This window comes from Orycteropus afer, unplaced genomic scaffold, assembly GCF_000298275.1.
Source record: "Orycteropus afer afer isolate SDZICR_OR568_19922 unplaced genomic scaffold, OryAfe1.0 scaffold00350, whole genome shotgun sequence".
Classification (NCBI taxonomy): Eukaryota; Metazoa; Chordata; class Mammalia; order Tubulidentata; family Orycteropodidae; genus Orycteropus; species Orycteropus afer.
This window is the reverse complement of record NW_006921937.1, coordinates 2,055,434-2,066,077: the sequence shown is the minus strand read 5'-3', so window position 1 is coordinate 2,066,077 and position 10,644 is coordinate 2,055,434. Positions and strand designations below refer to the sequence as shown.

At 37.2% G+C, this 10,644-nt stretch overlaps 1 protein-coding gene across 1 annotated transcript in view; it reads right to left on the bottom strand.

Annotated features, from left to right (window-relative positions):
• Positions 1–10,644, bottom strand: part of FER (FER tyrosine kinase) — a 627,157-nt gene that overhangs the window by 359,883 nt on the left and 256,630 nt on the right. Inside the window, exon 9 of the mRNA XM_007952586.2 lies at positions 5,624–5,716. Coding sequence (XP_007950777.1) covers positions 5,624–5,716 — 93 coding nt within the window. The remainder of the gene's footprint in view (positions 1–5,623; positions 5,717–10,644) is intronic.

The window sequence follows — 10,644 nt, the reverse complement described above, 5'->3', positions numbered from 1 at the left end:
TTCAAACCCACCAGCCACTCCTCGGAAGGAAGGTTGGGCAATCCTACTTCCGTAGTGATACTGCCTCGGAAACCCAAGGAGGGGTCGCTATGAGTCGGGCCGACTCGACGGCACATAACAACAACAAAAACAACAAGCAAAATAAAGATAAAGAATCATATGATCATATCAACAGATGCAGAAAAGGCATTTAATAATATCCAACATTCATTCCTTATAACAACTCTGAGAAAAATAGGAATAAAAAGGAAATTCTTCAGCGTAACTAAGGACATATATGCAAAAACAATAGCCAATATTATTCTCAATGGACAGAGACTGAAACCCTTCCCCTTGTGAACAGGAACCATCTCCACTTCTATTACATTATATTGGAAGTCCTAGCCAGGGAAATAATGCAAGAAAGGGAAATCAAAGGCATTGAAATTGGTAAGGAAGAAGGAACTATCCCTATTTGCAGATGATATGATCCTATACAGAGAAAACCCAAGTGACGCAGCAATAAAACTTCTGGAACTTATTAAAAGATTGAGCATAGTGTCAGGATACAAGATCAACATACAAAAATCATTTGGATTCCCCTACACCAGCAAAGAGGTCTCTGAAAAGGAAATCAATACCATTTAAAGAAGCCACCAAAAAGATAAGCTACTTGGAAGTAAATCTTACCAGGAAAACAAAAGACCCATACAAAGAAAACTACAAAACACTACTACTTCAAGAAACTATAAGTTGTTGTTGTTGTTGTTGTTGTTATGTGCTGTCAAGTCAGACCCAACTCATAGCAACCCCTCCTTGGGTTTCTGAGGCAGTATCACTATGGAAGTAGATTGCCCCATCTTCCTTCTGAGGAGTGGCTAGTGGGTTTGAACCACCAACCTTCTGGTTGGCAGTCAAGTGCCTTAGGGACTACACTTCCAGAGCTCCCCATAGATCTACATAAATGGAAGAACATACCATGTTCATGGATTGGAAGGCTGAACGTTGTGAAAATATTAATACTACCCAAAACAATCTATATACTCAATACAATCTCAATCTAGATTCCATCAACATTCTTTAACGACGTGGAAAAAGTAATCACTAATTTTATATGGAAAGGAAAGAGATCTCTGACAAGCAAAGCACTAGTAAAGAAGAACAAAGTAGGAAGTCTTACACTCCCGCATCTCAAAACCTACTATACAACCACAGTAGTCAAAGCAGCCTGGTACTATTACAAGGACAGACACATAGATCAGTAGAACAAAATTGAGAACCTAGAAATAAATCCATCCACCTATGGTCAGCTGATCTTTGACAAAGGCCAAAATCTGTTAAATGAGGAAGAGACAATCTGTTTCACAAATGCTGCTGACAAAACTGGATAACCATTTGCAGAAAAATGAAACGATCTATACCTCACATCATACACAAAAACTAACTCTAGATGGATCAAAGACTTAAATGTGAAACCTAAAACAATAAAGTTCATCAAAGAAAAAATAGGGGTAAACTGAAAAACCAAACCAAACTCACTCCCATCGAGTCGACTCAAGGTCACAGCAACCCCCTTTGGGTTTCCGAGGTGGTAAATCTTTATGGAAGTGGATTGCCCAAGCCGTCCTTCTGTAGAGTGGCTGGTGAGTTTGAACCACCAACCTTCTGGTTAGCAGTCAAGTGCCTTAGGCACTATGCTACCAGAGCTCCCAGTGTAATAAACCATGGACTGCCTTCCATCTTTCTAGTTAATGGGATTTCTAAATGAACTAGGAAGTACCACAAGGAATTTAACTCATGGAGATGATTTCCTTAATCTTAAAGATACAGACACAGTGGTGATAAACTGGGCTTTGAGGAAATTAACATTCTCCAGAATTCTCAATTACAAGGGAACATTTTCTTAAAAGAAATGAGCATTTCCTAATTTCAAGAATGTTGAGAAGCTTAGAGGAAACGGTGGTACAGTGGCTAAGACATTTTACTGCTAACCAAAAGGTTGGTGGTTCAAATCTGTCAACTGCTCCAAGGGAGAAAGATGTGGCAGTCTGGTTCTGTTAAGATTTATAGCCTTAGAAACCCCAGGGGGCAGTTCTAGTCTATCCTATAGAGTCACTATGAATCAGAATCAACTTGATGGCAGCGGTTAAGAAATTTGGGAAAAAGAGGGTCACAGCATGCATATGAATGAGTTATATGCTCTGTGGGAAAGGCATTTCAATTCATTTCAGGTAAAACCAGCTCTTGAACACCAAACTTTTACCTATAATAATTGTCAATTTAAAATTTTTATTTAGGAATGAAGTAAAGACCACTTTTAAATGGAGACAAGGACATGTAAAATAACTTTGCATATTATACCTAACATACCCTTAGGATACTCAAACTTATACAATCTCATCATAATGAGCTAAATGAATATGCCTTCCGTTTCTAGAAGTAAATCAGTGTATATTAAATACACTTAACAACGCTAATTCATCTAATTAGATTCTGGTAGCGTAGTGTCTAAGGCACTTGACTGCTAACCAGAAGGCTGGCAGTTCAAATCCACCAGCCACTCCTCGGAAGGAAGATGGGGCAATCTACTTCTGTAGTGATGCTGCCTCAGAAACCCAAAGAGGGGTTGCTATGAGTCAGGTCCAACTCTAGGGCAAATAACAACAATACCCAAAATCCAGTTTTCCTAAAAATAAGTTTCATGCTAATGTATGTAACACAAAGTCTAAGAAGGCACACTGTTGCATTCCTAAAGATATTTCTTAAGGGAAGAAGTGCTTAGGCATCCCTGGTTGTGAGGAAATAAACAAACATGGAGATTGTGATTCCATTTTCACAATTGTAGAATTCTTATTTTTCTGTTACAAGCTCAATTTTTGAAGCTCTAAATCCCACTTTCCCATCTTTACATCAAAGAATAAACCTGAAGTTTATAATGGACTTTGGTTCTCAAGTATTTAAAATGTTTTACTCAGGTCAAGCTTGATATTAATGGAACATAAAAAGGAAAATAAAGAAGGCATCTTTCATAAATTAATTTAACCAATAAACTGCTACTAGTTGATGGCATATAAAATGAAATAAAGGTAAGTTAATTACATGGTAGTTACATGGAGCTCTAGTGGTGTAGTGATTAAGGCACTGGGCTGCTAATGAGAAGGTTGGTTGGTTGAAAATCACCAGCTTCTCTGTGGAAGATGAAGCAGTCTGCTTTTGTAAAGATTTAGAGCCTTAGAAACCCAATGGGGGTGGCTATAAATCAGAACTGACTCAATGGCAGGGAATTTTAGGGTTTTTTTTGGGGGGCGGTTAACAATGTTATGTGTTTCATTGATCCATTTTAGTATCAAATAACATTAGGAAGGGCTTTCCACATTTCTTTCAAGAACTATTTTCTTCTTTTGAAAACCCATTTTGCACATTTCTTTGAAGAATTGTTTTTGTTTTTCTTTTTTGAAAATGATATTCACACATTTCTTTTCAAGAACCATTTGTTCTTTATAACAAAAAGTTATCAAAAAGCATTCTCTACACATGCTAAAATTTCTCATAAACTTTTTAATCAAGCTTCCTAAGTGCTACTTTGAATGTCAAATAATAACAAACCAAGTTCTTGAATTACTGTTGTTGTTGTTATGTACCATCGAGTCGCACCCAACTCATAGCGATTCCTCCTTGGGTTTCCGAGGCAGTATCACTATGGAAGTAGATTGCCCCATCTTCCTTCCGAAGATGCTGATGAGTTTGAACTTCTGATTAGCAGTCAAGTGTCTTAGGCACTATGCTACCAGAGCTCCCTTTGAACTATTATTTACCTGTAAAATTACAAATCATTAACCTCTGTTTTAAGAAAACAAAAGCAAGAGGTGAGTCTTGGCATAGCTTACTCTGTCAAATAGCTTTTGCTTATAATTATTTTTATTTTCATTTGTTTTAACGGCACATCAGACAGTCTGCATTAATTCATAGCTCCCTCTGTTTCCACTGAACCCTTTCATGGAAGTGGCAACGACAGTCCCAAAATATAAACAGAAAATCTCTTTCACATAATATAATATTCATATATATAGATATATAGATAGATAGACAGATGCGTGTGTATTTATACATATATCCATACATCCCTATATACTGGAAGTTCTGGTGGCACAGTGACTAAGGCACTTGACTGCTAACCAGAAGGCTAGCAGTTCAAATTCACCAGCCACTCCTTGAAAAGAAGGTCAGGCAATCTACTTACGTAGTGATACCACATCAGAAACCCAAAGAGGGGTCAGTATGAGTCAGATCCGACTTGATGGCAGTGAGTTACATATATACCAAAAAACCCCAAACTCACTCTGTCAAGTCAATTCCAACTCATAGCAACCCCCACTGGGCTTCTGAGGCGGTAAATCTTTACAAAAGTAGATTGCTCCATCTTCCTCCCATGGAGCAGCTGGTGGGTTTGAACTGCCAACCTTCTGGTTACCAGTCAAATGCCTTAAGCACTGCACGACCAGAGTTCGTTACATACATATATAACCAAATCCATTGCCATCAAGTTGATTCCAACTCATAGCAACCCCCACTGGGTTTTCAAGGCGGTAAATCATTATGGAAGTAGATTGCACAGTCTTCTTTCTGTGGAGTGACTGGTGAGTTTGAACACCGACTTTCTGGTTAGCAGTCAAATGCCTTAGGCACTGTGCCACCAGAGCTCCTTACATACATATATAACCAAAAACAAAACCAAACACACTGCCATCGAGTCGATGCATTAATCAGTTGTGGAAAAGAGATTGTTGCTTACATGGAATAAATATGGGAACATGTGTTTTATCTTAAAAAGAAATTACAGCAGATGAATTCAAAATGTGAATAGATATTTAAATGATGCACACTTAGAAAACACTGTATTTTTCTAGATAAGGTTGGGCCACATTATCTTAAACAGCTACATTTTTAAAGAATAAGAAATAATTTAGAACCCTGGAACAAAGGGAGAAAGGCATATTTAATTTGTACTGTATATTTTTGCTCTATCATTTAGAGAGATATCACTATAAAGTTCTACTATGCATGAGGCATGGTTAGAATAAAAAGTCTGAAAATTTAGTTATAGGTACTGAAGTAAGAAAAATACTTTATAATTTCACTATATAAATAGGATAAGAATATTATATGTCTTGCTTGGCCATTAGCTGCTATTATCAAGGAAAATTAATATTCTATGTACCACTGTGACATGCCAAATCCAAATTTGAAAGATTAATCTATCAGACCTCAATTTTACAATTAAAATGTTCTAAAATATATATATATAAACTGATAATTTTAAAACTACATATCTAGTTATTCCTATGAAAAATGTTTCACTAGAAAGGAAATTTGCTTATACCATTCTTCTAACAAGGCCCCAAAATACCTCAAATGTTCCCTGTAATTATTTATATGTAGTATGCTGTTTTTGTGCATTGTTGTTATGTGACAGCTTTCTGTCATCCTTACATCAATGTTATATGCACAGATTTGTAAGTATACAAAAAGTTAAACTATACTTATTTTTCTAGCTGTGAGGCCATATTTATATGTAACATTCATAGAAAATCAGAAAAAAGCTGCACAAACATTCTCAACAGAACACAAAGTTAATCCTACTTACTGCTGAAGAGCCCAATGCAGATTTTGGAGACCTAATTATTCCAGCAATTGAATGACGAAGAGACTCAAACTTGGAGAGCTTCTCCTTTCTTTCCTGGAAGGATTAAGAAACAAGCCTTCAGACATAGTAAACTACGTAGTATATACACAGTTATTCAGCATATTTAGGTACTTATCCACAGATTATCCATCATGTCATACAACTAGATTAAATGTAAACTTCCTGAAATGAAGAATGGCAAATAACCAAATGCTCATAACCTTTACATAGCATTTTAATTTCCAAACCTTCAATAAATATCTTCATTTGGGAAAAAGAAAGAAGGGAAAAGAAATCCATGAGATGGGAAAAAGCAAGAAAACAAGTATCAGAAGACATAGGAAAAAAAGAAAGAACTCAAGTTAGAAGGAAACAGTCTAACAGATTTCAGATAGTGCTATGGTTGTAAAGGATTTTCAAGAGAGATAAAATAACAGGGAAAAACAGGAACAGAATTACATGGAACACATTTTTAAAAAGTGAATTCCACTTAAGTATCTAAGAAGTTTCTCAGAGAGTCACATGGTGATGATGATGGAGTGGGTAATAAAAATAAGAAGGTGGAAGAACTGCACTCAAGAAAAGTCAATCCAGATTGCTGCTTGCTATAAGATTTATATTTCAAAATATTATATATCACAGTTGAATGAGACTTTTCCTTAAATTTTCTAATTTAAAATCCACCTCACTAATCAAATGAATGGGGGAAGAGGGAAGTAAAGAAGAACAAGGAAGATGAGAACAAGGTGCCAAATAGGAGAACAAAACATGTGAGAGTCTGAAATACGAGCATCAATCTTCCAATTATGACTGTTTCAGTGGTTAAAAGCAGCAGACAAAAGAACAGGAGCCACTATTGTTAAGTGCATTATTCTATATGTCTTCCATCAGTAGCAAACCTCAATCATACTTGTCAGTGGAAAACAACAAAAGTAGGCCACAAATAACATTCTTTGCTTCCAATACCTAAAGTATGTCTCTGAACCAAGTAAATGTAGACATTCTTGGTCACATGCTGCCTGATCAACGCTGTTGTTTCTGAAATTTGACAATCGGCCTCTCTACTTGCCTATTCCCACTTTACTTACTTTTTATTACACTAGTTGCCAATGTTAACATTTCTGATTACAGTCAGCCCTCTGTATCTGTATGTTCTGCATCCACTGATTCAAGCAATCATAGATTGCAAAATTCGGGAAGGAGGGCAGGGGGCGGAACAATTAAGTGGTCAAAGCAATCTCTCAAAGTCTAAGAGAATACATAAAGTGCTCTTTATGTAGCATTTACATTGTATTAGCTATTATAAATAATCTAAAGATGATTTAAAGTATACAAGAGGATGTGCATAAGTTACATGCAAATACTACATCATTTTACATAAAAGACTTGAGCATTTGGGGATTTTGGTATACTCGGGGGGTCCTGGAACCAATCCCTCACAGACACCCAGGGATGACTATGTTCTATAAACATGCATATTAATAATATAAAATATTCTTAGAATAATCTAATAGAAAAGATGATCTCAGCTTCTTTCTTACCATCATCATCACTTCCATGACTACCTTGCTTATGGTTCTACGTATTTACGATGTATACCTCAATGTGATCATCTATAAAAATGGGGAAAAAGCACTTTCCCCAGAGGATATTTACAAGTAAATTATTATAACTGATAAAAATTAACACTTTAAATGTGTGTACATATTTTAAAAAATTAATTTTATAAAATTCATACTACTACAGTAATATAAATGATCATCACTTCAGGAATGTGAGCATACATTCTAGAGCCCTAATTCTAGCTACATGTAGCTCCAATTTTACTTTTCAACAGAAATCACTGTAACTGAACAAAGGACAGCCTTGAAATACTGAAGGAGTATAGTAACCTTTCTTTAAAGCATATTGTGGTAGTTAAGGTTATATGTCAATTTGGCTGGGCCTCGTTGAGTAACAGGCAGCTGGAGGTAGTTATTCCCCATGTGAGACTGGCAATCAACTCCATGGTGGAATCTGCCACAAGCAGCTGAATAGCTGCTTTAGGGATGTGGTCTGCTTCTCCTATATGAGGAGAAACTTTGGGATTGGTCTCTAGCCTTCTGGCACACTTGAACCCTGCATGTAGCCAAGTCATTGTTCAACAGCCTGCCATGCCCTGCTGATCTTGGGACTTCATCTGGACTTGAATTATTGGCTTGCCATGTTGTTTGGTAGCATCAGGACTGTGCCTTTTTACTTGTCAACCTTGGGCTTGTCAGCCTCAGCAGCCAGCATCTGCCTGAGTGGAAAAGCCTCCAGTTGCAGTGGGCTGGGAGCAGGCAGCAAAGCTGAAGCCCAAGGTTGAGGGGCTTTCACTCAGCCTGGCACTTTGAACTCGGACTTAAATAATAATAATAATAATAATAATAAAAAACACAACTACTTCCATGGGGTCAGATCCAACTCCTTGCGTTTCTGAAGCAGTGTCACCACGAAGTAGATTGCCCAACCCTCCTTCCAGGGAGTGGCTGGTGGGTTTGAACTGCCAGTCTTGTGGTTAGCAGTCAAATGTCTTAGACACTATGCCACCAGAGCTATGTGGCCTAACGGATAAGGCGTCTGACTTCAGATCAGAAGATTGGAGGTTCGAGTCCTGCTGCAGTCGCTGAGAAATTGCAGGTCAGACTCAGACTTAAAGCCTCCAAAATTGTAACAGAATAAACTCCTGTTTGTTCAAGCCATTCCATTTGTGGTATATTCCTGTCAGAGCAGCATGAGGTAACCTAAACACATATCCACGTTCAACTCAACTGCTTTAGAAATAAGACAGAAAAAAAAAACCACTATTTCTGATACTTGAAAAGTCTTCTGAAATAAAAAAAAAAATTAGCAAGGTAAAAATTGATAAAATGTAAAGACAGGATGTGCAGAATGAACAGTGGGAAGACATATACAGCAGCTGTTTTGTAATTAGACTTATAAAGCAATACATTGTGATGAAGAAAACACATATATTGGAAAGTACTGTAATATCTATAGCTTTTCACTCTCCAACCCAATTTACCCTTTTACTTATTCCTAAGGGGAGCATCTCTCCCCAGTCTGTGTGGTTGTGTCAGAGGTGCTGGCAGTAGTAGTGATACTGCTGTTGAACTTGTTGCAGCTATTGCTACAGAAGATAAGATAAAGCTCAACTCCACTGTATGTCACTGAAAGCTTCACAAGAAAACAGCAGGCACCTCTACTCCTGTACTTCTCCTCAGAGTCAATGCCCTTAAAAAATTAGAGTGAGCCTGGTCCCAATGTTGGAATGCTATGGGAAAATAAATGAAAACTACTTGGGAGGTTAGGTGGTAGAAAATTCAGGAGAGATTTTTAAGCATTAGAAAGCATTTCATTTCATATGATAAAATAATTTTCATTGACGTGGCGTTTTGGTTCTCTAGTGCCACTCTAACAGAAAATACCATGTCGATGGTTTTTAAAAAAGTAGGAGTTCAGTCTCTTGTATTTTAGGACACCAGAAGTCCAAGTTCAAAGTGCTAGCTCTAGGGGCAGGTGAAAGCCCCTTGACTTTGGAGTTCAGCTCTGCCTCTCGATCCCTGCCTACTGATGCTGGAGGCTTCTCTTAACTCAGGCAGCTGCTGGCTGCTGAGGCTTATAAACCCAAGGTCAACAAGTAAAATAGAACAAAATCATCAAGCAACACAGCAGGCCACTAGTTCAAATCCAAAAACAGTCTCAAGATCAGCAAACAACATGGCAGCCCACTGAGATGAAGACTCGGCCAAATACAGGATCCAGATGTGCTAAAAAGTTCAGAGACCTTTCTCAAAGTGTCCTATTATACATGAGAAGCAGACCACATCCCTAAGGCACACAGTACCCAGCTGCTCACAGTAGATTCCACCATGGAGTTGATTACCAGTTTCATCATGGGGAATAACTACATCCAACTGCCCAGCCACTCAAAAGCAGCCCCAGCCAAGTTGACACATAACCTTAACTACCACAGATGGTAAAAATAATTCTCAAGTTGTATCTTAGTCATCAAACCTAGAAAAGGAAACAGAACTATTTTCCCCAAAACCCATTTGTAATATCAAAAGAGAAAACATTTTCTTTAGAAGGTAACAGTAGATAAGGTTAGTGGATGGATCCAGTTGTTAGATAAAGACGATTTCAAAAACTGCTTCTCTTTTAATATTACCATTACCAAACATAATATATTATGTGTTTTAAAGGGATAAAATTAGTGAAAACACATTTTTATTTAAAGATATTCTTTGGAAAGATTGGTGTTAAAAATGTATTATTGGAAATAATACGTAGAGCCTAAGTTACAAACTGGAAGAATCCAAATGCAAATACAGTTGATATAATGTTTTAACCATTGTCAGATCACTTGGTGTCCAGATTCCCACAACTAAAACATGGAACTCATGTGCCAAGGCTCCTGTCTCTGTATCATTGCATATCAGACTTAAATTACAGTCTACCTAATAGCACATCAGACTGCAGTGAAATCACTGACAGGCTGATTTTGGATCAATGAATTAAATGGCTACTTAAAAACAAAAAATTAAAAACTTCCCTTCATTACCACAGACACAGGGCCTAATTTTTCCTGAAGGCCTGCCAAGGCTGGTAATGATAGACTCATTTTACAAATGTCAAGTAATGACAAGATAAAGAGCCTTCTCAAAATAGAGAGGACCTAAGGATTAGTTCTGACAAAAGGATAATCCTTCACAGTAGAGGGTAGTCATGAGGCAGGAGGAAGAGATGCTAAGGAATAACATCCATATTTTGATGAGATGCCCAGAAAATGGTGTGAGTCCAGCTATAAACCTGTTGTGCAAAGAAAGTTCCAGACGCATATCAGTTTTGCATCTCATTTAAGCAAAGTTTTTCATTATTTTAAAATTAAATGAAGCAGGGGGACGGTGCCTTCTCCATATATATATACATATATATATATATATATATATATATATATA